The sequence below is a fragment of the Candidozyma duobushaemuli genome (assembly GCF_002926085.2).
Source record: "Candidozyma duobushaemuli strain B09383 chromosome Unknown B_B09383, whole genome shotgun sequence".
In the NCBI taxonomy this organism is placed as follows: domain Eukaryota; kingdom Fungi; phylum Ascomycota; class Pichiomycetes; order Serinales; family Metschnikowiaceae; genus Candidozyma; species Candidozyma duobushaemuli.
Window position 1 is genome coordinate 567,687 of NW_020289895.1, and position 24,410 is coordinate 592,096.

Sequence of the window (24,410 nt, forward strand, 5' to 3'; positions counted from 1 at the left end):
GCCACGAGAGCTTACCAGTATCAAGCAATGGCATGGTACATAATAGAATTCGAATCACCAAGAAATAAGAAGACATTTCATTTGGGAAAAAAAATATTTCAATGTCTGGAATTTGAGTAGGTTGCCTAAATTCATAAATCGGGCATCAACGGCGATGATGTAATACCCTTACAGAATCCGATTCGTCAATCACCTAGCCACCTCTCTCCCATCAAAATACAAAAACCAAGTCTTCTCTTACTCATTGAAAATTCAATTCCAATATAAATGGCCATCACTGCCTTATTCAACCCACCATGGAAAACCCCCAGCACCATCCTGTGAATACCACCCCACATGGACCCACATGGCCTACGCAATCACCAAAATCCACAACGACACCTTTATCCTCTTCAAGTAATTCTTTTTTTATTATAATTTCCAAAACCTATCATCACTCCCTCCACCACCGCCCTCCCCTCTATCCAACGGTCTCATCGCTGACGCTCATCTGGCTGCGAAACGCCCAAGTCTCCAAAACCTCCCAAATCCACGCCAAAAACACCCCGTGAAAACCCCACCAAATCTGCCCAACCCAATTCCATTCCCCTCCGCCAATCAAATTCCCCTAAATTCCCCTGCCAACCCCCTTCCCACCATCTCTCCAAACCTCGATGACTCAGAGGCCGCGCATATCTTATCTATCTTGGCTGAAAAATACCCACAACTTCAACCACCATGACGTTTCCCGTGCTCCCACTAGCAGCCACGGCCGACGACGCTGCTGCGTTTGCGGTCACTGGAAAAACGCTTGTGCCGTTTTCCGCCGTGAAACCTGAAAAATACCTTCTTGCCCGTTTTCCTTCCTCGGTTACGGTGTCGGTGGATGCCTCCAATGACGCTGTTTCTGCCGACGAGGCGATTGCCTTGTTGAACGTGGGCATTTCGCAGATTTTCGTTGATTTCGACCGCTTTGCCGCCTTGGTCGCCGCCGGCGTGCCTCCAGCCCGTCTTGCGGTGGAATCGTCTGCTCCAGAGGTGCTCCAGCTGAAAGCTGCTCTCGTTGTCAAGGAGCCTTTGGACAAGGACACGCTTAAGAGTTTCAGCAACAGCGGCAACAGAGAGGTCTTCTACAGAGGCGCCGTGGACCAGAACAGCGCCCAGACCTTGGCCGCTCAGGGCTACACTTTGGTGCTTCCTACTTCTCAGTTGACGGTGGCCCCAGAAGACCCCGCCCAAATCTCCATTTCGTCCGTTTTTGTCGCCACCTTGACCACAGACAGACCCGACGGGCTCTACACTACGCTTGTCACGACCCCTGCGCCGCTGTATACGGCTTTGGGAGTGGTATACTCCTCTCAGGCTTCCATCAAGGCCGCTATAGCTGAGGGTCAGGGTGTATACCAGTCCAGAAAAAGACCAGACGAGTTGTGGTACAAGGGCAAGACGTCTGGCGCCACACAGAAGCTCGTCAAGTTGGAAAAAGACTGCGACAACGACGTGGTGAAGTTTGTGGTGGAGCCTAGATCGGGCTACGGTTTCTGCCACTTGGAAACCAACTACACATGTTTCCAGGACGGTGAGCTCCGGGAGCTGGCAGACTCGAGCGGTGTGGGTTTGGCCAAATTGGACGCCACTTTGGCCCAGAGAAAGGCCAATGCTCCTGAAGGCTCCTACACCAAGAGGCTCTTCAACGACGATAAGTTGTTGGTTGCCAAGATGAAGGAGGAGTTGGACGAGCTCATTGAGGCTGGCGAGAAGAAGGATAAGAACGAAGTGGCGTGGGAGGCTGCTGATTTGTTCTACTTCGCCATGACCTGGGCTGTCAAGCACGGTGTCTCTTTGGCTGAGATCGAGAGAAACTTGGACATCAAGCTGATGAAGGTGACGAGAAGAAAGGGCGACGCCAAGCCCCAGTATGTGGACGAGCCTGCGGCGAAGAAGAGAAGGACGGAAACGGAGGAGGAGGTGCCATCTTACAAAATGAACATCGTCAAGGCCTCCGAGGCCTCTTCTGAGGAAATCACCCAGGCTTTGACCAGACCCAACCAGAAGACGTCGGATATCATGAAGTTGGTGCTTCCGATCGTGGAAAACGTGCAGAAAAATGGCGACAAGGCCTTGGTGGAGCTCACGGCCAAATTCGACGGTGTGGAGTTGAAGGAGCCTGTTCTCAAGGCACCTTTCCCAGCAGAACTCATGGACATTTCTGCCGACATGAAGGAGGCCATCGACTTGTCGATGCTGAACATTGAAAAATTCCACAAGGCCCAGCTCCCCAAGGAAGAGGTCATGACCGTGGAAACCGCTCCTGGTGTGTACTGCTCTCGTTTTGCCAAACCCATTGAAAACGTCGGTTTGTACGTTCCTGGCGGTACCGCTGTGTTACCCTCTACGGCCATGATGTTGGGAACCCCCGCTAAAGTCGCCGGCTGCAAAAACATCATCCTTGCATCTCCTCCACTGCGTGCTACTGGAAAATTGACCCCAGAGGTCGTCTACGTTGCCCACAAGCTCGGTGCTTCTGCTATTGTCATGGCTGGAGGCGCCCAGGCCGTCACAGCATTGGCTTACGGTACGGAGTCCGTGGTGAAGTGTGACAAGATTTTGGGTCCAGGTAACCAGTTTGTCACTGCTGCCAAGATGCATGTTCAAAACGACACTCAGGCGCTTTGTTCGATCGACATGCCGGCTGGTCCGTCGGAGGTGCTTGTTATTGCTGACGAGCACGCCGATGCTGACTTTGTCGCTTCTGATTTGTTGTCCCAGGCTGAGCACGGTGTGGACTCTCAGGTGATTCTTCTTGGTGTTGGTTTGAGTGACGCTAAGCTCGCTTCTTTTGAAGAGGCTGTTGCCAGACAGGCGGAGGTGCTCCCCAGAAAGGAAATTGTGGCCAAGTGTTTGGCCCACTCCACCACTTTGCTAGTTGAGACTTATGAGGAGGCCTTCAGATTGAGCAACCAGTACGCACCAGAGCACTTGATTTTGCAGATCGAAAACCCAGAGTCTTTTGTTCCTGGCCAGATCGAAAACGCCGGTTCCGTGTTTGTCGGTGGGTTGTCGCCTGAATCCTGTGGTGACTACTCCAGTGGAACCAACCACACATTGCCCACATACGGTTACGCCAGACAGTACTCTGGAGTGAACACGGCGACATTCCAAAAATTCATCACGTCACAGAACGTCACCGAGGAGGGTTTGAAGAGCATAGGCAAGGCTGTGATGACGCTAGCTGCCGTGGAGGGCTTGGAGGCCCACAGAAACGCTGTTCAGGTGAGAATGGACAAGCTTGGCTTGCACTAGGATTGCGGTACATATTATGTGAATAGAAAAGTATCAGATTGAGTTAGGCGGGGTGTAGTGGGGAGGTGTTGGATAGGCTATGTGATGATCGATTGAGGAAGGGTGTTGGATACTTCAATGAAACGTTAGGCTGACGCTTTGCGGTGTCAATTAATAAAGAGATGAGAATCCATGAAGAGATCCAAAAGAAAAAGAGATGAATTAGACGAGTGAATGGAATCCAATTGAGGTGTCATTTGGATAGCAGAATTCAACCATGCCATTAAAGAACGACTACAATATAAACAAAAAGTCTGAGATGTCTTGATTATCAGTACCAGCTTATTCGCTTCTGTGCACCAAATTACTCTTTTCTGTTCAACTTTCATTTTTCATCAATATTTCATATCCAGCACTGAACTTCCATTTTTCATCAATATTTCATATCTAACACTGAACTTCCATTTTTCATCAATATCTCATATCTAACACTGAACTTTCATTACGAGTACACTCTCCACCTCCACTAACTCCTCATCCAAGATTGCTCACCTACAAGCCCCACTCTAGATTCCTTATATTGTCATAATGCTACAGACACACTGCCTCAGAGCTTGCCACGGTTCTTCTCCTTCTTCTCCGCCTCGTACACAGCATTCTCGTACCTGATGTACCCAACAAGACATGGCGAGTCAAGGTATGGGAGGATCTGGCACCCAAAGAAGCCTGCAAGGTCATTCTCAAAGTCAATCCAGAAGTACAAGCTCGCCAAGCCAGCCCAGTAGATCGAGCCCTTGGGCCGGCCAGTGGGCAAGTCATTCATGTTGTACGCTGTGCCTGTGAGGGTGAAGTTGTCTGGAACAAAGTCGGAGGGAGCCTCGCCGGTCATGGCTGTATCGAGCTCCACATGGACTCCTTCAGGTAAATGAGCCTTGATGGCGTATTCTACTGTCTCTTGCTTCAAGATCCGGGCACCGGTCTCCACACAGAGACCCTTGTTGAGCCAGATTCTCATGAATTGCAAGAAATCGCCCACAGTGCCAAAACAGCCCTGGCCACCCATGTCAATGCTGGGTTTATGAGGAACAGGCTTCTTCTTCAACACACGCAACGAGCCGTCGTCACGACGCATACTCACAGGAACCAAGGCGTCCTCGTTCTCGATACGGAAGGTGAACGAGGAGAGGCCCGCTGGGTCAAAGATGTTCTTCTGGAGGTAGTCAGAAAACTTCATTTTCGTAGCAGCCTCCACCACCAAACCCAACCAGTCCAGCGAATGACCATAGCGCCACAGCGTGCCTGGCTCAAACACCAAGGGCATCACGTCGGTGGAGAACATGCGTAACGAAGGAGTAGCGCCGGTGTGTTCTCTGTGCTTGTTCATGACAATGTTGAAGTAGTCCGGGTCGGTGAACATGTAGGCAAACCCCGCTGTGTGGAGAAGCAAGTGGCGGACGGTGACGTCGTTTTCGGGTTTCCTTGGTGGCGTCTTGAACTCGCCTGTTTCGTCGTCCACCTGGCCTGGATCTATGAGGCCGATTTCACCGATCATGGGGAGGTACTTTTTGGCTGGAGCGTCCAAATCAATGACCCCCTGCTCGTATAACTGTAACACAGCCATCGCCGTGATGGTCTTGGTGCAGCTGAAGAAAGCAAGTCTTGTGTCGGTGGTGACGGGGTCCAACTTATCGAACCGCTTGACGCCTTTTGCAGCAAGGTACTTTGTTTTTTTGGAATCCGTGTAGCCGGCAACAAGGCCGTTGATGTCCAGAAGCAGGTTTCCATCGTGGGGGAGCACGAGCTCCTCGAGGAGGTTGTCCACCTGGTTCATGAAGAAGAAGTAGTAGGTCGGAGGAATTCACACGTGAAAGGCCGATAAATCTGGGGTAGCCCAAAAAGACGGTGTCTGGGTGAAATAAGGAAGGGAGAGTTTTTGGGAAAACGGGTCCTCGGAATACGAACAATTGGTCGTTTTGAGGCGATTTCGGGAATTTTACGTGTTTTGGTAAAGTTGGTGTGATTTTTCAACTGAGCCAGTGTGGGGTTAGGCTGGATTTGGGCGCACGGTATGGGAGATAAGGTGGGCGGTTTTAAAACAGAACTAATTCCGAGGGCGAGAGGATAGAGATTTTTGCATTGTGTGGGAGGGCCTCTTTTGTGATTTGCTTAAGGTTTGAATCTCGGGGATTTCGTGGGTTTCGTAGTTTTCGGATTTTTCATTTTTTCACCGGCCCGGAAGACTGGCACTGAGGGGAGCATGAGATGCTGAAAAGTGCAGTGTGAAAATTGGAGGTGAAAGTCAATTGTGAATTTTGAAGGTATGGAAGGGTAGTTTTAAAATCCAGCAACTTCACGCTCCAAAAGGACGGTTACCTTATCGTACGTAATCTCCGGATGTGGATGTGCTTCCTCTTCCGCTTTGGGGAATGGTCTCACGACCGAGGGTGGCCAAGTTCATAAACTTGTTTCAATTTAGTACTGCTTTGTATTGCTGAGTAATAGGCGTTTTGCCAAATGGATGATGTGAGTGTTTTGAGTGGGCAGATGGTGGATATCAGGCTCATTACAGGAATCTAAGTAGGGGTAGTCACAAGGAACTGTCTTCTGCTTTTTAAACAATACTCGGAATTTTGAAATTGGCAAAAATAGCTTTCTTTAATTGGAAGAGTAGTGTCCTCGATCTCTCAATCCTGGGCTTGAAGGCATACCGACTGTTGCAGACTTCCATTAGTTAAGTTGTAAAAAGTAAAAAAAACGATACCACAAAAGCCTGGGGATAACGATTCATGTCATTTACAAATTACTGACTCATGGCAAGAAACTTCTTCATCCAAAGTTTCCCAATTTTGATGCTGATCTCGGCAGCCAGCTAGCCGAGTATCAATACGTATTCTCTATTTGCTACTGGAAATCTTGCTACTATCTTCTTAGTAATTTCTACGCTTCCGAGCTCCGCTTTGTCAATCCTCTCACATCAATAAGAACCTATTTCAAGAAAGCCCACTCCCATAATTTGAGGAAATCCATCAACTATGCCCCCAAAGGATGAAGCAGCATATCATCACTAACCTCACAATTCAAGTCGATGATTCAAAACCGTTGGCTTGCAAACCTTCTCTCGAGGCTTAGCCGAGACTAAATCAGAATCCAACACATTCATCGTTATGGGCGTTATGGAGCATGCTCTTCATTTGCAGTAACCACCAGCCGAAAGCATTTCTCCATTGGTCGACATCTGATCGTGCAGTGGCAACTGCAAGGAACAGCGCTGGATCTTTTTGTAACCTTATGCTCATGTGATTGGCGTACTTGAACATCGACCTTCAATTCCGAATTTTCACTCATTCAACGAAATAGAATAATTGTAGATGACAAGCCCGCTTTACACTAAATGCTTCTCGGATTAATCCTATAGCAGCATTTCCCAAAACTTCAGCGGACTCGAATTGGGCGATAGCCGAGGCGTCCGCTCAGCGGCTATACCGTCGATAAGGCGGTTTCATATCACGGATATGAGCTAGCGGCTGATTTCCGGTGAAAATTGAAAAACAAAAAATCATGAAAACGAGAAGTTCTCGTCAAATGCACCCCCGTCAAAGCGCAAAAGCTTATCGCTAGCGCAATGCATTGTGGTTCCACATATCACAATGGTAGTTACCCAAAACCGCCTGTGCCATGCTTAGCAGCTGCATCGTGTAGTCAAGAAGCAGGTCCAGACAGCCGACGAGATTGCTTCTTCCGGCGGAAATCGATAACGTCTTTATCAGTCGATGTTCTTCCCATATATATACTGATCAGCATCATCACCACAGAAGCTCAAGCATGATCGACTACTCCGTGGTGCCGGGCACCGGGTTCTTGGTCGACAGCCAAAAGGACAAAATCCACGAAGTCATCCTCATCCCCACGCCATCCGATGACCCTAACGATCCACTAAACTGGTCACCCAACAGAAAGAGACTCCACATGTTCTGCCTTGTCCTTTACACATTTGCCGTAGGAATCCCAGCAACGTGTATTTATTCCATATTGCCTGAGATCTCCAAAGGCACAGGCATCAGCTTGGGAGACCTCAATGCCGGCACTGGGTACTCGTTCTTGTTCATGGGTTTGGGCAATATCATATTTCAGCCTTTGGCTTTGCAAATTGGCAAACGGCCAACTTACCTTATTTCTTGCCTTGGTGGACCATTTTTCAATTTGTGGCAGCCCTACGTCACCTCCAACGGTGAGTGGATAGCGTCCAAGATTCTTTCTGGTCTCTTTAATTCACCCATTGAGGCCTTACCGGAACTTTCCATTTCCGAAGTTTATTTTGAGCACGAGAGAGCCACATACATGGGAATCTACGCCGTGGCGCTCTATGCCTCCAATTATATTGCACCTTTGGTGGCTGGTTTCATCAGCCAGAACCTGGCTGGTATTGCTGAAGGCGGATGGAGATGGGTCATTTTCTGGTCGATCATTTTCGCCAGTGTCAGCTTTGTTTTTCTTTTCTTCTTCATGGAGGAGACGACGTACGAAAGAAAGCTCAAGGTGGCCAAGGACGAGTCTGGAGAAACCTTGGCTGTGGTGACTTCTGGTGGTCAATGGGAGAAAACGAAGCCTGTGGTTACTGTGAACTCGCCTGTGGTTACTGTGAACTCCAAATCATCTCTGTCTGATAAAGAGCTTTTGCAAGCGGTTACAAATATCGGAAACCAGGCGGAATTGGTCTCGGTGGATAATGCTCCAGAGTATCAGCCCACGAAAACGTTTATCCAGAAACTCTCCCTCACACTGGGTATCACGAAAAAGTTCCTCATGTGGGAGTTCATCAAAACCACCATTTACATGTTCCGCTACCCCATTGTGCTTTGGTCAGGTTTTCTTTATGGCTCCACGCTTATTTGGTACACTGTGCTTAATGCAACTTCAGCTATGGTCCTCAGTGCTCCACCATACAACTTTTCCAGTGCCATGTGTGGATTGGCATATGCTTCTCCGTGTGTTTTCACAGTGCTTCTATACTTTTACGCCGGCTGGGTCGTCGACTGGTTGAAGGTGAAAATCGCCAGAAAAAGAGGCGGAATCTCTGAAGCTGAAGATCGTCTTTGGGCTTTGATTCTTTATATGATTTTGGGCCCTAGCTGCCTTATATTATGGGGAGTTGGCGCCTATCACGGCATCCACTGGTTTGGTGTTATTATAGGCTTTGGAGTCACAGCTGGTTTGTGTATCCTTGGTACTGTCAATGCCGTTACCTATGTTGTTGATTGTTATCATGAAGTTTCTGGTGAAGCAATTGCAGCGGTCGTGATTATCAGAAATTGTATGAGTTTTGCCGTCAGCTACGGTATTACGCCGTGGGTTGAAAACCAGGGGTTGCAAAACACCTTTATTGCTGCTGCTTTCATCTGCTTGTTCTGTATTGGAACATTCTTTGTCATGATGGCAACCGGCAAGTACTGGAGATCCAGAACGGGTTCTCTGTACTGGGCTTTGGTCGAAAAAAGGAGAGGTATGGGTATCTACCACTAGAGTATCAATAGAACGTATACCGTCCACAGTCCGTAGTATTAGCACTAAATCTTGGAGCCAGCCACAAAGTTGGTGCCCTGGGCTATCGACAGTTGCAAGCCGCCCAATGCCACCTTGACCAACTCCTTTTCGCCGTCGGTGACCTTGAACTTCAATGGGTCCTCGAAGGACAGAATCTCGCCAGCAAGCAAGTGCACAGGCACAGAGAAGAAGCTCACGTTGTTCAACTGGCTTTGCAAGTCGTCGCCGTCTCTCAAGCCTGGCAAGTATACGTAGGCCGAGTCGGGGACCTTGACGGAGAAGCCTGGGCCGGAGATAGAGTCCAAGATGGACTCGGCAAATCTGTAACCGGCGTAAGCCATCGACAACGTGGCCGAACCAGCACCGTTCTTGGCCTTCACAACCTCGTCACCACCAAACTGAACACGGTGAACGAACTCCTTGTATTGCAGAGCAGAGAGCTTGTCGACCTTGGCGCCAATGGCTGGGTCAATGTGGGTCAAGGGCACAATGGTGTCACCAGAGTGGCCACCAATGACGGAGATCTTGCCCTTCAATGACTCGGGCTTCTCGCCAATGAGGCCGCCCAAAAACGTTTCCGCTCTGACGGAGTCGAGCGTGGTGACACCGAAAAGCTTCTTGGGGTTGAACACGCCCAACTTCTTCAACACCTCGGCGGCAATTGGCACGGTGGCATTAACAGGGTTCGAAATGATCAAGATCGCAGCGTTGGGACACGTTCTGCCGATGTTGGCAACCAAATCTCTCACGATGGAGGCGTTGATGTTGAACAAGTCAGCTCTGGTCATGCCTGGCTTTCTGGGCACACCGGCGGGGATGACCACCACGTCAGAACCCTTCAAGGCTTCCACGACAGCAGTCTTGTCCTCCTTGTTAGCCGGCTGGTGGCCAGTAACAACCGCAGGGGTGTTGATATGGCTCAAGTCGGCAGCCACACCTCTGGCATTGACGATATCGTATAGCGACAACTCCGTCACACGGGTGTTCAATTTGAGCAAAAGGGAAAGAGGCTGGCCGATACCTCCGGCAGCACCACAAACGGTAACCTTAGTCATAATCTAGTAGGGATAGGTTGTCGAGGATTATCTGGGGTAGTAGGTCGTTATATAGTGTTCGCGGCCCGGGCTCGTCACATGGCCTGCACTCCCCTCACCTGGGACCGAGGAGCTGCCAGCCGTTCCTACGGGGCATACCATTAAAAGGAATGGTGTTAGAAAAGAAGAGGGATTTGAGGTTTTTAAAAAGTGCGAGATCCTTTGGTATTTATGGGTTTTTCAGGAAGGGGGTGTTGGATGTGGCTGCGAAAACGCTCCGGGAATCTAGGAAGGCAGGGTTCTATCAATATAAGAAAACGTGCAGTCCCTGGAGTTTCAATAAGCCAAAGAACAAGTTAATGTTTGCATCTTTTTTTTATTTTCTTTTTATTCCTTTGTTTCGGAAGGTCTCGATAAAGATCGGTGTAGAGAGGGGGTACATCATGGCGGAAAAATCGGGAGATTTAGCTTGACCTATAACGGTTATTGTGAGTGGGGTTGGAACCGAGCGGAATGGTCGAGTATGAAGTCAGGTTAACAAAGGTGAAGCATTGATTTTTGAACATTTTGTGAAAACGTCAATCCAATTTGTGAAAAGGTGAATACAATATTCTGTAGTCTAGTATTGGTAAGTGTGGTTCAGGTATTGCCGGGTGAAAAATTATGGCGGCGGGGTGAACAACTTACTGGACTGGCTTTTCGTGGAAGAGCGATGACGTCATGAATTGGATTCTCTCTATATAGACTTTTATTAAGACTCCAAAAAAACACAGGGTTGTTGAATCAGCTGAAGTGACGTTGATAATATGTATAACCTTAAAATTTGTATCGACTGGTAAACTGAGAAAGGTTCTCGTTCAGAGTAAGTTATCGCGAAAGGTCAATTTACACCCAATTCTTCTGTTCATAGAATTACAGACAGCTCAAGTTGGAAGTCGATTGGTTTGCAAGACTCGTCTTATCGCTAATGCTTCTTCAAATAGGCAAGCCTCTTCACATTGTCAAAAGGTCAAAATAGCGAGTTTGAACTTCCATCTTCGAGATCAAATCACACTTCTGAAAGGGTTGCTACCGAGTGAGAGGTCTGCTAAATCTATGACTTCCCCTAAAAATCCTTCAAATGAATTGACTATCCGGATCAATTGGCATGTCGTCACTTCCATTCAACAGCCCCATCTTGTCTGAACTTTTTTGAAATGTCTCTACTTTTACCTCAATTCGAATCTTCATCACTTTTTTGGCTCAAGATCAACCTGCAAAAGCCTCATAAGTGTGTTCTAATATTATGCCTATATCGGAGAGTAAGACACCGAGGCAGCCGCGTCTGTTCAGACGCGAACTTTTCCAAAGTGCCCCATCAATTTTCCGCCGCAATATATAAAGAGACAATTTTTTCTCATATACCCAAATAATACTATCCAAATAATACAAAATCCAATTTCAACCACCAAAAAATCTCTCCCCAGACTCCATACCCCAATCCCTCTCTGCCCTTGCACCTGCACGCACCGCATTGGGATTAATTACGCGCGTCGCGAGAAAAACGTTACTACCTTTCTTCAACCACATCCACTTTCTTTCAAAAACTCCTAAACCATGTCATCTCCGCCAGTGAGTCCTTCTATGGAAGACTCTTCGCCTCCAGCTCTGACGCCTGTGAGACCCTCCAATGGAGACTCCACCCAGGCCCTGGGCTCCTACCTGAATCTGGCTTCCCAAAACCAGCCGCTAGAGCTGGCTTCGTCGCCACTTTTCTACGACCATTCCTCCGATCCCAATCGCTCCTCGGACTCGAGAAAGGTCTCTTCCCCGCTTCCATACACCTCGTCTAGTCGTGGAGGTGCTCCTCTGAGTTCGAGAATTCGTTCAGATGCTCTTACTTCGGACGTTGACAGAATTGTGAGGAGGCCAATCAGATCCGACTTGTTCGGTGACGCCTCTCCTAGAAGAAGAATGTTTGACGGTGCTCAGCTCTCGAGTGAACGGAGTAATCAGCTCGGCTCGCAGGTGGGCTCGTCGCAATTGGGCTCGTCGCAATTGGGCTCTTCGCAGCCAAACCATGAAGATTCGGCTGAACCAGTCAGAGTTATTTGGGGTACAAACGTGTCGATCCAAGATTGCACCAACGCGTTCAGAGACTTCCTCATGCTGTTCAAGATGAAGTGCCGCAAGGTGGCTGACGGCGAGCCTGTTTACCCAGAGGACTCGGAGCTCTACTATGTGGGCCAGCTTAATAATATGAGAGACTTGGGCACCACCAATTTGAACTTGGATGCCGCTAACTTGAAAGCCTACAAAGGAACGAACAGGCTCTACTACCAGCTCATCAACTACCCCCAGGAAGTGATTCCAATCATGGACCAGACCGTCAAGGACTGCCTTGTTTCGCTTTTTCTGGACTCCTCTGCCGTGCCAACCTCCATTGACGATATCGAAACCAACATTTACACCATCAGACCGTACAACATCAATGCTGTTCCTCGTGGTATGCGTGAATTGAACCCAAATGATATCGACAAGTTGGTTAGCGTCAAGGGATTGGTGTTGCGGGCCAGTGCCATTATTCCCGACATGAAGGTCGCTTTTTTCAAGTGTAATGCTTGTGACCACACTATCGCCGTGGAAATCGACCGTGGTGTTATCTCCGAGCCTACAAAGTGTCCTAGACAGGTTTGTGGTCAGGTCAACTCCATGTCCCTCGTTCACAACCGTTCCTCCTTCGCTGATAAGCAGGTTATCAAATTGCAGGAGACTCCAGACTTGGTTCCAGACGGACAAACTCCACACTCCATCAATTTGTGTGTTTACGATGAGCTCGTGGACACATGTCGTGCTGGTGACCGTGTGGAAGTGTGTGGTATTTTCAGATCTTTGGCTGTTCGTGTCAATGCCCGTCAAAGAGCATTGAAGAACTTGTACAAGACATACTTGGATGTCGTCCACATCAAAAAGATCGACAACAAGAAGTTGGGCGTGGACCCTTCGACCATGCTGCAGAGAGCTACTGACACCAACGAGGTTGAACAGGTGAGGCATTTGAGTGCTGAGGACATCGACCGAGTGAAGGAGATTTCTCAAAGGGACGATTTGTACGAAGTGTTGGCCCGCTCTTTGGCTCCATCTATTTACGAGATGGACGATGTCAAAAAGGGTATCTTGCTTCAGCTTTTCGGTGGTGCCAATAAGACTTTCCAAAAGGGTGGTAGATACAGAGGTGATATCAACATTTTGCTTTGTGGTGATCCTTCCACATCCAAGTCCCAGCTCTTGCAATATGTACACAAGATCTCCCCAAGAGGTATCTACACCTCTGGTAAGGGTTCTTCTGCAGTCGGTTTGACAGCTTACATCACTAGAGACATTGATACTAAACAGCTCGTCTTGGAGTCTGGTGCTCTTGTGCTTTCTGATGGAGGTGTGTGTTGTATTGATGAGTTCGACAAGATGAGTGATGCCACCAGATCAGTGTTGCACGAAGTCATGGAGCAGCAGACTATCTCTATTGCCAAGGCTGGTATCATTACGACATTGAATGCCAGAACCTCGATCTTGGCTTCAGCTAACCCCATCAACTCTCGTTATGACCCTAACTTACCTGTCACCAGCAACATTGACTTGCCTCCTCCATTGTTGTCCCGTTTTGACCTTGTGTACTTGATTTTGGACAAGGTCGACGAGTCCATCGACAGACAATTGGCTCGTCACATCACCGACATGTATTTGGAAGATGTTCCAGAGACTGTGTCCGCCAAGACGGTGCTTCCTGTTGAAACCCTCAGTATCTACATTCAGTATGCTAAGGAGAACATCAACCCACAGATTACCAGCGAGAGTAAGGCCGAGTTGGTGAGAGCCTATGTCGATATGAGAAAGCTTGGTGATGATGCCCGCTCTTCTGAAAAGAGAATCACCGCTACCACCAGACAACTCGAGTCTATGGTGCGTTTGGCCGAGGCCCATGCTAAAATGAGATTGAGCCCTACCGTTGACCTCATTGACGTGAAGGAAGCTGTGCGTTTGATCAAGTCGGCCATCAAAGATTATGCCACGGATCCTATTACGGGCAGAATAGATATGGACATGGTGCAAACCGGCACAACGACCGCCCAGAGAAGAATGCAAGAGGACTTGGCTAACGAGGTGCTCGGCTTGCTTGACGACAGCAACAACCAGCAACTCCGGTTCACGGAGCTTGTGACCAAGCTTAATGAGAAGCTGAGTATCAGAATCGAGAACAGCGATCTCAACGAGTGTATCAGAAGGTTACAGCTGGAGGGCAAGGTTGTGGAGACTGGTGATGCGCAAAGAAGAAGTATCAGGAAGTTGGCAGTTGTCTAGAATGGGTTCATAATTAGTATTGGGTAATGTATTTGTATCAGAGTGGATTTGTAGACCTGGGAGGTTGATAAGTCTGAATGCTAAAAGGTCGAGCCTACAGTCAGCTCCATTCGTATCACGTTTACTTTGCTATATATCCTAACGGTCTGACCGTTACTCAAGTATCACTCACTCACCACCTCGATTATATGTACATGTGAGTCCATCAAAGGAACTTTGCCGATTGTGGTTTTTCTGCAACACCCTCACTTGGGATCTCCTGTCCCTCCTTCTTTTCCCCTGTTGACTCCTCCACTGGCTCATCGGCCATCCGAAGGATCTCCTCAAACTGCTCATCCATCTCCACATCAGTCACCGAATTGTACTTATGCCTCGTGATGGCGTTAGCAATCTTTAGCTCCTGAGCAACGTCAACAGGCTCTCTTCTGCGAACCTTCCCCGTGACATCCTCCAAGATTCTGAACTTCGCCTCGTAGGCACCTTTCAAGGCTTCAAGCTCCTTACGTCCTCTAGTGGCCTCAACCACCACAGAACCAAACACCAAAGTAAGAAATAGCGATTTGAACACCAGCGGCAGAAGCAGATCACGCCACGTGGGCCGTGCGCGTGGCTGCACTGTGGTATACGCCCTCCTGAACATTCCGATGTAAGAAGGTGTAGTAGGAATTAAAAGTGTTGATGTCGCGCTGAGGAATCAACACCTTACTTCACTTTAAAGTTCCCACTTTCCGCTTCCACCTCACTCCACCTTAGTTCATAATGAACCCGCCGAAAGTGGCGTCCATAGTCACCGTGGCCGTTTTGCTGCTTCTGCTTCTCAACGCCATGCTCAAGTACTATACCTACTTTCTGCTCATAGTGGCTGCTCATAAGGATGAGCCCACCCTGGACTCTGAGGTTCCTCACCCTCATGATCTATACGTGCCTTTTCTCACGTTTATTCCTACTCGTCTGCCCGTGGCGCTTCGGCCCTGGGTACTTCTTACAGCATCGTTCATTGAGGAAAGCTTCATAGGTCTTGCCTTGGCCGCAGCTTCTATATTCTATTTGGGCTGGTACTTGGAAGCCCGTTGGGGCGCTAGGGCATTTGCAAAGTTTGTTCTTATAGCTGTTCTTGCATGCAACATGGCCCTTTACTTCTGGTACGCCACCAAAAACGCTTTTGGCCAGCTGTCCTCGGTGCCTCCTGTGGTGTCTTCCACGACGCCAATTGTCATGGCCTGCTTGGTTGCCGTCAAGCAGAGAATTGCAAATCACTACATCATTTTATACAAAAACTTGTTGCGGATCAAGGTGACGTTCGTGCCTTTCAGCTGGTACGTTCTCTTGGTGTTGGCCGGTCTCATTTGGCCAGACTGGCATATCTTGCATTGTGAGGCATTGGCCGCCTTCGCCATCTCTTGGACTTACTTGCGCTTTTTCAAAGATGGCGCCAACGAACGCCAGTCCTACTTGATTCCGTTTTCTATAAAAACTCCGCATGTGGAGGCTCCCCTGGCCTCCCCAACCAACCTCAAGTTCGACGAGAACCTACCGAAGGGAGACAGATCCGACCTGTTTGCGCTCTCGACATTCTTCCCCAGCTACCTTGGTCTCTTGGTTAAAAAGCTCAGTGACACTGTGTTTAACTTTGCCGTGCGCCAGGGTTTGCTCAATGCCAAAGACTTTGTTGGTCACGACGAGGACGACGAGCCTCATGTCGGTGGTATGAACTCCAAGCTCTTTAGTTTATCCCGTCTCAAAGGCGCAGAGAATGTCGGTATGGTGCCTGCTGGTGACAGATTTAAAAGCTTCTTTGGCATGAATCCTCAGGACGAGTCCAGCGACAGCATCAAGTTGTCAATGGACAAGAGAAGAAAACTTGCCATTCGGCAATTGGAATAGTCGACCGCTGTTGGTGACATTTGCATTAGTTCTATAAGGAGCTCGAAGCTCGTTGTAAATACGGAAAAAACCTACTTCAGCTTTAGTTTGATGACCCCAAGGAGGCTTTCTGGCCTGTCGTACCACTCTTCGGTCAATTCTGACACTTCAAAGCACTCCGAAACGTTAGTCATAAGCTGCCTCACGTACTCCTTATCCTTGAGCTCTAGCCACTCTCTCATGGCCAAAAGATACCATGCTGCGCTTTTACGGAACCGCGTAAGCCCAACAAGAGCATTGGGCTTGTTTGCATAGAGCTTTTGCTCGTTGACATACAAGTCCTCCTCCGTGTCCTCCTTTTCGTCAGCTATTTCCTGTGTGTCCTCTTTCACCTCACGTTTGGGGAGAGTCTCATGCTTTTCACTTAAGAGCCATTTAAATTCGCCAGGAACTAAATGATTACGACTCGAGGAATAACCGAGTCTTTCGTAAAGCAAGGCCCTTATTACCTGAGGATTTTCCCCAGATGATGCAAGGTGAGAATCGATCTCGCCCATACACTTAAGATAGTAGTTCTCTATTAAGTCACCAAACCACCAGGGAATATTGAACATCATCCCCATGCTGAGAAGTAGTTCGGCAACCACCAAGTAGGCCCTGATGGCGTACGTTTTGACGTTGAGTCGTGACTTGAATGTATAGGAAAGATTGTCAATGTATGGCTCAATGATGTCATGACGGATTTTTCGTAAGGTATTCTTATCGGGTGCTTGTGGTGGAGTGTCTGAGGCAAGCGGCTGGGTCTGTGTCAATAGAAGCGAAATGATGCACATTCCTTGTGTGGATGCAACATAAACCCATGCCTTGTCGTTGATGTAGTCCTTCTTGATGAGGTCATATGTGGAATATGCGTACTTAAAGTCTTTGAGAATGAGTGACCAATCGGCAAGCTTTCTTATCGCTTGTTCGGAACTGGACCTGTGGTAATAGTTCTCTTTGTGATTGAACTGGCTCTTTTCGGTCTGATTGAGATCACTGGAGCTGTTGTTGTTAAATAGTTTTCGTGACACTGAGAAAAATCTGCCCGTAATGGACTTTTTAGGCGCCAATATCAGGTCGCCCCAAACACGGAGCTTAGCTTCCATGTGGGGAATCAAGTGACGGTTAATGAATTCATGGCATCGGCTCTTGAGCACTGTATCTAGGGCTTTTGGAAGCGTGAGGTGTGTGTCGCTATCTGTTAACTCCTTTGAATGCTGCAATTGAACGCTTTGAACCTCCTCCTCGATGGTGGCGCTCTCCAACTTAGAAATCTTCACATATGCCGTGTCGTTTGAGGCTACCATCAGAAGTGGCACTGCAGTTGACGAAACGGAAAGGTTCGTCTGAAGCTTGGTTTGGTATGCATTGACGTCCTGCTCCAGGACCATCTGGGAGTCGTACACCACAAAGATGTGAATCAAAAGGTCAGATATCTGAAAGTACTTTGGGAAATTGTAGTTGCGGAAGTCCACAATCAACTTTCTGATCGTGTCCAAGGTATCAGTGTGGTAATCAATAACGAAGATTTGAGACACTGGGTGATTCAATGTGTCAAACAGGACGATCTGGTTGGAAGAGATTACCATGCGGAAGAGCTCAAGGTAGAGCTTGTCATGCGGCCTTGCAGATATTGAAGTTGGCTGGTTCAGGTTCTTGAGTAGTAGCTCCAAGCTGGATATGCTGAATAGACTCTTGAGCTTCTCTGGAGACGAGCTAGCATCATGCACCATCATTAGTTCTGGAAGCGAGGGCTCAAACCGCACAGGAAACAGGCTATATGTTCTTGTTATCAATGAGGAGTTGGTGATCTTGAACCGCTGGTTTGGCACTGAGTACCTGGCATTATTGCCATATGGCTTGAATACCTGGAGAACCGATAACAGGTCATTGAGGCATTGTCGCTGGAAAAGCACATCTGCGTTGTGGGTGGATTGTACCGAGACAAGCGGCAGGAAATTATGCTGAAGTAAGAGCTGTCTGACCGTAGTGGGGTCAGTTCCAGCAGGAAATAGCATTGCTTTGGGAGGAATCCCAGAGAGCGGTTGATATACGGTTCGGCCTCCGTACACCACGAAGCCGGCGTCACCAAAAAAGGCAGGAAATAAGAGATTAGTGGTTTATTGGTTGTATGGTAAATTTTTTTCATAATTGTTGAAAGATGCTGCTAGAAAGTTGGATCTTGTGAGAGTTGTGGAAGTGTAGGTGGGTTGACTGGGTTGGGAGGAGGCTAGACTGGTGCACGGCTAATTCTACAAAGGTGTAAAGAAAAAAAAGGAGGGCACATTGCTGATCTTTAATCAAGCAAAAAACATCTTTTATTGTTCATTTCCGTAGAAGTCGAAATGGGTTCAGTTGCTGTGAGTCGGCTTCTTTGTTAGGTGGTCAATGGCTGCGAAAACCCCATAAACGAGGAAGTGACGAAAATCGGCACAATGGGCTCAATAGGGAATCTGTCGTATTTCATAGGTCAATTGACTAGTAAATACGCTGGATGATGGACTTTTGGGTGAATCGACTGGGTTTTGGATTTTTGGGAAGGTTCTTACTTTTTGTCACTTCAAGGTGTATACGCTACTGTATTGTAAAACCAAAACCTTATGGTGTAATTTGATTGTTCTTCAAACTGCTTTCTACCTCATACTCTGCTAAGAGCTAATAAGTAAGCTTTCAAACGCCTTTATCGACAGTATTTTGATAGATGGACAATTGGATGCGTCAATTCATACTGGTACCTTGATTCCAGAACACATCTCCAGCAACGGAGCGACTGTTCTCGAACATCCAAAGTTCCGAACGGCGAGCTTTTCGAAATTAGAGTAAATCCATTGATTTACCTTAGTTTTTCCTTATTTAGCTTCTACAGCCGTGTCAGTGTATCTATCCACCTCACTGCAATGTCACACCCACCGAACTCCACCCACCGAGACCGTAGATTCACATTCTTTACTTCTTTCCAACTTCGCCCCAAGGGTCCCGCCTTGAAGTTACCCAAGTATGTGCCGCAGCGTAGCTTCGTGTATCGGCGCTAAGCCAGAATGGTGGACCATTCCGTGCCGAAACCAGCCAATGCGGTGTCGTTTTCCAGCGAGACGGAAGGAAGGAGAATTTGAAGAGAATTTAAAGGGAAGAGAAAAACCGAAATTGTCGACCCGCCTTCAGTGCTTCACCTGAGAATCATTCGGACTCAGTCTAACATTTCGCAGCCACAGCCGCTCGCATTGAAATAGACCATACAGTTAGAGAGACCCCAAAGTGCTAAATGCACGGTCTAAAAGAAAAAGTAGGATTGACGTTATTCTTCTTCAAAATTGAAAAATAAGTTTTGGCACCCTTCAAAAAATCGAAAACCACCCTGTTGACCTCAGGAGAGGCTAAACCTCCGGGTGCACAATGGCACAATGCTTGGTACACGGCGCGGCCTTCCACATACATGAAACGGCACTTGCAGGAGCGCCCCGGCTGGACCTTATTCCTTGAAGGTTCACAAAATCCAATTGCTCAAACACATCATATAGTACAAGTTTTTTTTTTTCGATTTAATGTAACCTTCGAGGGCCTGGTTATACTGCTTAACGCTACTGGTAGTCGCCTCCTGCATACACCCACAGCACCTCGTGTATCGCTGCCTCGGCCTGCGGCATGTTTACATTTTCGCCCAAAATGGCGGACCTGATCCTCGTCAATTCCCACCAGCCGTTCATTGCAAAATTTTATTTTTCCTTTACAAGCCCTCCATTAGATACCTCAAAAAACCACCTGACAAAAAATTGAGGCATTCCTCACTGACACCGGCTGCGAAGCGTCGTAACCTACATATTTTTTCTCACCGCGACATCAGTGGTTTTTTTAGCATCAACATCTTTTCGCTCACAAGGAAGACCCCCCATTCTCTCGTTATGAAAATCCTACCGGTGCTTGTCTCCTTAGCCGCAGCGTTCGAGCTGATCTCCTTGCCAAATATCCACTTTCTGGACCTGGGCGGCGCCATCGGCTTCTTGGGCTCCTTTGACGCCTTGTCCTTCTACTCATACCAAAATGCCTCCTCCAATCTCCTTCCTTCCACAGGGCTGTCGTCCATATACCTTCGAAATATCACCGACAATGCAAATATGAAAATCGGCACCATCGACGGAGGCCTGGTGTCGGAAATTCTGCCTGTGGGGTCCGACAGCGTGCTCCTCACAGGCACATTCACGTCCTTTAATAACGAGTCATACACCCCTCCCATCATATACAACCTCACCAGCCGCGAGGTTTCCAGCATATTTTCTGAGTCCAACAACCAGAAACGAGACACTCTCGACAGCGGCTCCGTCAAGGTCACATATGTCGACAAGGACCTAATCTACATGGGCGGTGACTTTGAGTTCAACAACACCAGAGGCGCCGCTGTGTACGACACAGCCTCTAAAAAGCTCAAGCTGCTTCCATTCAAGGGATTCGGCAACGACTCGGTGGTCAACTCCATCAGCAAAATCGATGGCGAGTCAAAAGATGACGGCTCCATCATATTCGGCGGCTCCTTCGACACCTTGGGCCTCCCCGAACTATTAACACTTAATATGTCGACAAACAGCTCGCATTACAACCACTCTAATTCCACAAATGTGTCGCTAATATCAGCAGAGCAAAAAATCTCTCTAAAGCATGGTGAATTCACCTCCATCAACTCCGACAGTGATCCCAAAGGCATAATATGCCCGGACTCAGGCAGCAATTGGAGAGTACAGCCTAACAGCGGCGGCCAATGGTCTGTTCAACTACCGTCCGCCATGGCAGGCCTCAGTCCCACCAAGGTGAGGCTCTATTTACCTGATGATGGTGAGAACGGTATAAAGACGTTCCGTATCTACACGTATCCAAACAACGGTATCATGAACCTTACCTATGTCAACCCAGAGACCAACGAGCTAGCGTATTGCGACGCTTCTTGTCCCTTGCCCAAATCCAGCGACCTCCAGCTGCTTGTCGATGACAACAAGGACAATGGTGAGGACATGATGGATGATGATGACGACATCTTCGTGAATGAAGATGGTTCATTCTCCATGTATTATGACAGCTCCACAAAGGCCAAGAACCTTGGTTACGGAAGTAACTATATGGAGTTTGCCCTTGTGAATGATATTAGCATCGACAGAGTTGGCTTAACCGTCATTGACTGGTTTGGCAACTATGGTGAGCTTGCTGGGTTTGAGCTCTACACCAATGCTATCAGTGTTTACGGAAACGACACACTCAATGACTCTAACTGTGGTTCAGAAGAGCTGATGTCTCGTAACTCCGCTGAGATTCAGAGCGGAGACTGGCAGTCCGTACGCTCCTTAGTGGACTCCGTCACCGACACAGACTATCTCGTATCAGTTGGAAATGACAATGCCGGCATCACCCTTTACCCAAACATCTCGTATGATGGTGAATATTCGCTCCTTTTATATACCCCAGGATGCCAGGCTGACAACTCATGCGATAAGAGATCAATTGTTAATGTGACTGTCTTAGACACCGAACTGACTGCTTTGGAGAGCAAGTTGATTTATCAAAACAACTACAATGACAAATTTGACTACCTTTTCTTTGGTCACATGAATGGATCTTCTAATGACGATGGCAGAAACAGAATCAGCATCGAATTTCATGATGCTATCGATTCATCTGTCACAGACCCATGGATGGTTGTTGATCGCGCTGTGGCGAATATCGTTTCCCTCGATAGTTACAGTCAAAAGAATCACACAAACCGTACCTCTCTTGAGGAACGAAGAAAGCATGACCTCCAGCACATATACCTCAATGGTTTGTTTGAATACTCGTTGGCAAATTTCTCGCTGTTTTCAGAAGACCTTGTCTACTCTAAGCTGAACAATGAGACTATTATCAAGAGGACTAACCGTTTTGTGGGCAACTCATCGATAAATGAAATCAGCGGAAAGCTTGAGAAAAAGTCAACTGTGGACCAAATGCTTCTTCAGAGTTCTTCATTGCTCCTCCTTGGTGAATTCAGCTCAGACAATATCACACTCCCAAACGGCAACCTCTTGACTTTTGAGATTGACGAGTACAACCTGACTCTGAACCTGACTGAAGCAACTTTGAAAGACAAGAGGTTTGTTAAAAGGGATGACGAGACAATTTCAGGCGCAACCTTCAACTCGTCCATTTCAAAACTTGAGGACGTGGAAGGTGGATTCGTTGCACTTGGTGCTTTTTCAGCTGAGGCTGACGATGATGATTTCAAGAATCTTCTGGATGGTAACAGCTCCACATCGTCGTTCAATAATTTTGCCATTCGCTCTGGAAGCGATTGGCTATCTTTCGGCAACTCGTATATCGACGCGGAGTTTGATCAATTTGTCAATTTTACCTTCGACGGATCAGAACTCTTCGTATTCTCGGCGGATGAGAACAACTATCGAGTATGGGATACGACTGACAGCCGTTTCTTAGATAGAAATGACTTGAATGTCACGACGGCCGCAAGTCTTTCCCAAAAGGAGCAGCAAGTTTTCGGTGGAACTTTCTTCAACTTGATGGACTATTACGGTGCAAATGAGGCATTTGTTACAAACAATTCTCATGTGAACAGCTATGGACTCAATATCACTAGAGGAGAGATTTACAGATCATTTTACGCCAACTCCACTTTCAGTGTATTGGGTGGTAAATTTGATGTCAACAACACAAGAAGAAATATTGCATTCGTGAAAGATAACCAGACTTTTACAATTGATGACTCAAACTGGGGCGAGCAAACTCTGATTGACTATCTTTATGTGGATTCTGATGTCGATTATTTGTTTATTGGAACAAATGGAAGCGTTGAAGCTCAGGGTACCAACGCAACAGGTCTTGTGTTGCTCCATTTGGCAAACCAGTCATTCTCATCAGTTCAACCGGCCGATCTTTCAAGTAACCTGGGCCAAATCCAGGTCAATGCAATGGCCTTCTATGATGATGACGAAAAGTTACTCGTCGGCGGCCGCTTCGACAATGCTGGCTCATTGGAATGCGAAGCGGTTTGCCTTTACGATGTCGCAAACACACGTTGGGAGAGCCCATCGAGTGACGGAATTGCTGGTACTGTTACTGATGCGAAATTCTTCGACACTGATACGGTTCTTCTCAGTGGAAACCTCACGGTGAACGACACAAGTGTCACGTTTGCAATTTTCGATTTCTCATCTGGTCAATTCACTTCGGCGCCTTCAAATCTCGCAGACATTGGTGAATCTAATGACTATGTTCGCAAGTTCATCATCAATGAGCGAAGCAGCAAGAAGTTGGAGAGTAGGATGACCGCTTACGGTGACAACTTCTTGAAAGCATTCAACGGGTCTCTGTGGTCAGACATCACAAACGGTATCGACATCAATGATCAAACCAGCTTCACTGATATGAAGTTGCTCCTGCTCCTGTCCAAAAACAAATCCAGACTGCAAGCTTACTTTGACAACGACAAGATACTTCTTGTATCTGGCTTGTTCAACCTTACTGAGTACGGTCTCGTCAACGCTGCATTCTTTGATGGCAGCCTGTGGACTCCTTACGTTTACACACTGGTGCACGGAAATGAAGCAGGTGTAATTCAACTGTTGCTTGTCAAGGATACCTATTCATTCCGTTCCTCTAAAGACTTGAAGACGAGTTCCAAAAACCTTTCGAAGGGTCAAGTGGTTGGTGTGTCATTGGCGTGTGCTATTGGGTCCACCGCCCTTATAGGTTTACTCTACCTCATCCCAATGATGTATCTCTTCAAGAAGTCGGACAAGGAAGAGAGAATGAGTCAAAGAATCCATGAAGATGAAATGATGAACGTTGTGAATCCCGAGGAGTTATTCCACGAGATTGATTTACAAAGGAACAATTAATAGAGAGTCGCAAATACTATGCATTAATGAGCCGTATTGTGGTGTAGATTCGTCTGGTGCTTTTCACAGATAGAGCGGAATGCACTTTTATCGCCTCAATTTAAGTTGAGAACCCGCAATTTAACAAATATGAAAGAGGATCAAACATTGATAATTAGAGCTCCAGGGGCCGCCAATCAATTTCTGGAGAAGAGAGAGTTTTATATAACTAAAGTTTATACAGGTATCATGTAAAATGTCTAACAAATCGCAAGAAAAGTGTTCACTTTTAACTGCATATATTGAGTGCACTCTATATGTATACTATACGATGCGGTGGCTCAATGGCAGAGCTTTTGATTCCAAATCAAAGGGTTGCAGGTTCGATTCCTGTCCGTGTCATTTTTTTTTTTTGGATGTTGATTTCACTTTCGTATTCGAGTTCTCTTATTTTATACATCAGACCATTCAAGCGTCTTCGTTC

At 47.4% G+C, this 24,410-nt stretch overlaps 9 protein-coding genes and 1 non-coding gene across 10 annotated transcripts; 6 read left to right on the forward strand and 4 right to left on the reverse strand. All coding sequences in view use genetic code 12, as the record gives it.

Moving 5' to 3' along the window:
* Positions 1-717: 717 nt before the first annotated feature.
* HIS4 (trifunctional histidinol dehydrogenase/phosphoribosyl-AMP cyclohydrolase/phosphoribosyl-ATP diphosphatase) lies at positions 718-3,282 on the forward strand (the record flags this gene model as incomplete). Its single annotated transcript, XM_025480266.1, has 1 exon — positions 718-3,282. The coding sequence occupies one exon, from the start codon at positions 718-720 to the stop codon at positions 3,280-3,282; it is 2,565 nt and encodes an 854-aa protein (XP_025334566.1).
* Positions 3,283-3,868: 586 nt separating this feature from the next.
* CXQ87_001736 (uncharacterized protein) lies at positions 3,869-5,092 on the reverse strand (the record flags this gene model as incomplete). The annotated part of the gene is made up of 1 exon (XM_025480267.1): positions 3,869-5,092. One exon carries the CDS (start codon positions 5,090-5,092, stop codon positions 3,869-3,871), a length of 1,224 nt encoding a protein of 407 aa, XP_025334567.1.
* Positions 5,093-7,083: 1,991 nt separating this feature from the next.
* On the forward strand, positions 7,084-8,781 carry CXQ87_001737 (uncharacterized protein; the record flags this gene model as incomplete). The annotated part of the gene is made up of 1 exon (XM_025480268.1): positions 7,084-8,781. The coding sequence occupies one exon, from the start codon at positions 7,084-7,086 to the stop codon at positions 8,779-8,781; it is 1,698 nt and encodes a 565-aa protein (XP_025334568.1).
* A 44-nt stretch (positions 8,782-8,825) lies between these two features.
* MDH1-3 (malate dehydrogenase) lies at positions 8,826-9,857 on the reverse strand (the record flags this gene model as incomplete). Its single annotated transcript, XM_025480269.1, has 1 exon — positions 8,826-9,857. The coding sequence occupies one exon, from the start codon at positions 9,855-9,857 to the stop codon at positions 8,826-8,828; it is 1,032 nt and encodes a 343-aa protein (XP_025334569.1).
* A 1,575-nt stretch (positions 9,858-11,432) lies between these two features.
* On the forward strand, positions 11,433-14,174 carry CDC54 (MCM DNA helicase complex subunit; the record flags this gene model as incomplete). Its single annotated transcript, XM_025480270.1, has 1 exon — positions 11,433-14,174. One exon carries the CDS (start codon positions 11,433-11,435, stop codon positions 14,172-14,174), a length of 2,742 nt encoding a protein of 913 aa, XP_025334570.1.
* Positions 14,175-14,379: 205 nt separating this feature from the next.
* On the reverse strand, positions 14,380-14,814 carry CXQ87_001740 (uncharacterized protein; the record flags this gene model as incomplete). Its single annotated transcript, XM_025480271.1, has 1 exon — positions 14,380-14,814. One exon carries the CDS (start codon positions 14,812-14,814, stop codon positions 14,380-14,382), a length of 435 nt encoding a protein of 144 aa, XP_025334571.1.
* Positions 14,815-14,933: 119 nt separating this feature from the next.
* On the forward strand, positions 14,934-16,058 carry CXQ87_001741 (uncharacterized protein; the record flags this gene model as incomplete). Its single annotated transcript, XM_025480272.1, has 1 exon — positions 14,934-16,058. One exon carries the CDS (start codon positions 14,934-14,936, stop codon positions 16,056-16,058), a length of 1,125 nt encoding a protein of 374 aa, XP_025334572.1.
* Positions 16,059-16,129: 71 nt separating this feature from the next.
* GSG1 (Gsg1p) lies at positions 16,130-18,094 on the reverse strand (the record flags this gene model as incomplete). Its single annotated transcript, XM_025480273.1, has 1 exon — positions 16,130-18,094. One exon carries the CDS (start codon positions 18,092-18,094, stop codon positions 16,130-16,132), a length of 1,965 nt encoding a protein of 654 aa, XP_025334573.1.
* A 1,881-nt stretch (positions 18,095-19,975) lies between these two features.
* Positions 19,976-23,947, forward strand: RAX2 (Rax2p; the record flags this gene model as incomplete). Its single annotated transcript, XM_025480274.1, has 1 exon — positions 19,976-23,947. The coding sequence occupies one exon, from the start codon at positions 19,976-19,978 to the stop codon at positions 23,945-23,947; it is 3,972 nt and encodes a 1,323-aa protein (XP_025334574.1).
* Positions 23,948-24,256: 309 nt separating this feature from the next.
* On the forward strand, positions 24,257-24,328 carry CXQ87_001744. Its single transcript has one exon. It is a non-coding gene; the product is annotated as a tRNA-Trp (tRNA).
* Positions 24,329-24,410: the final 82 nt, after the last annotated feature.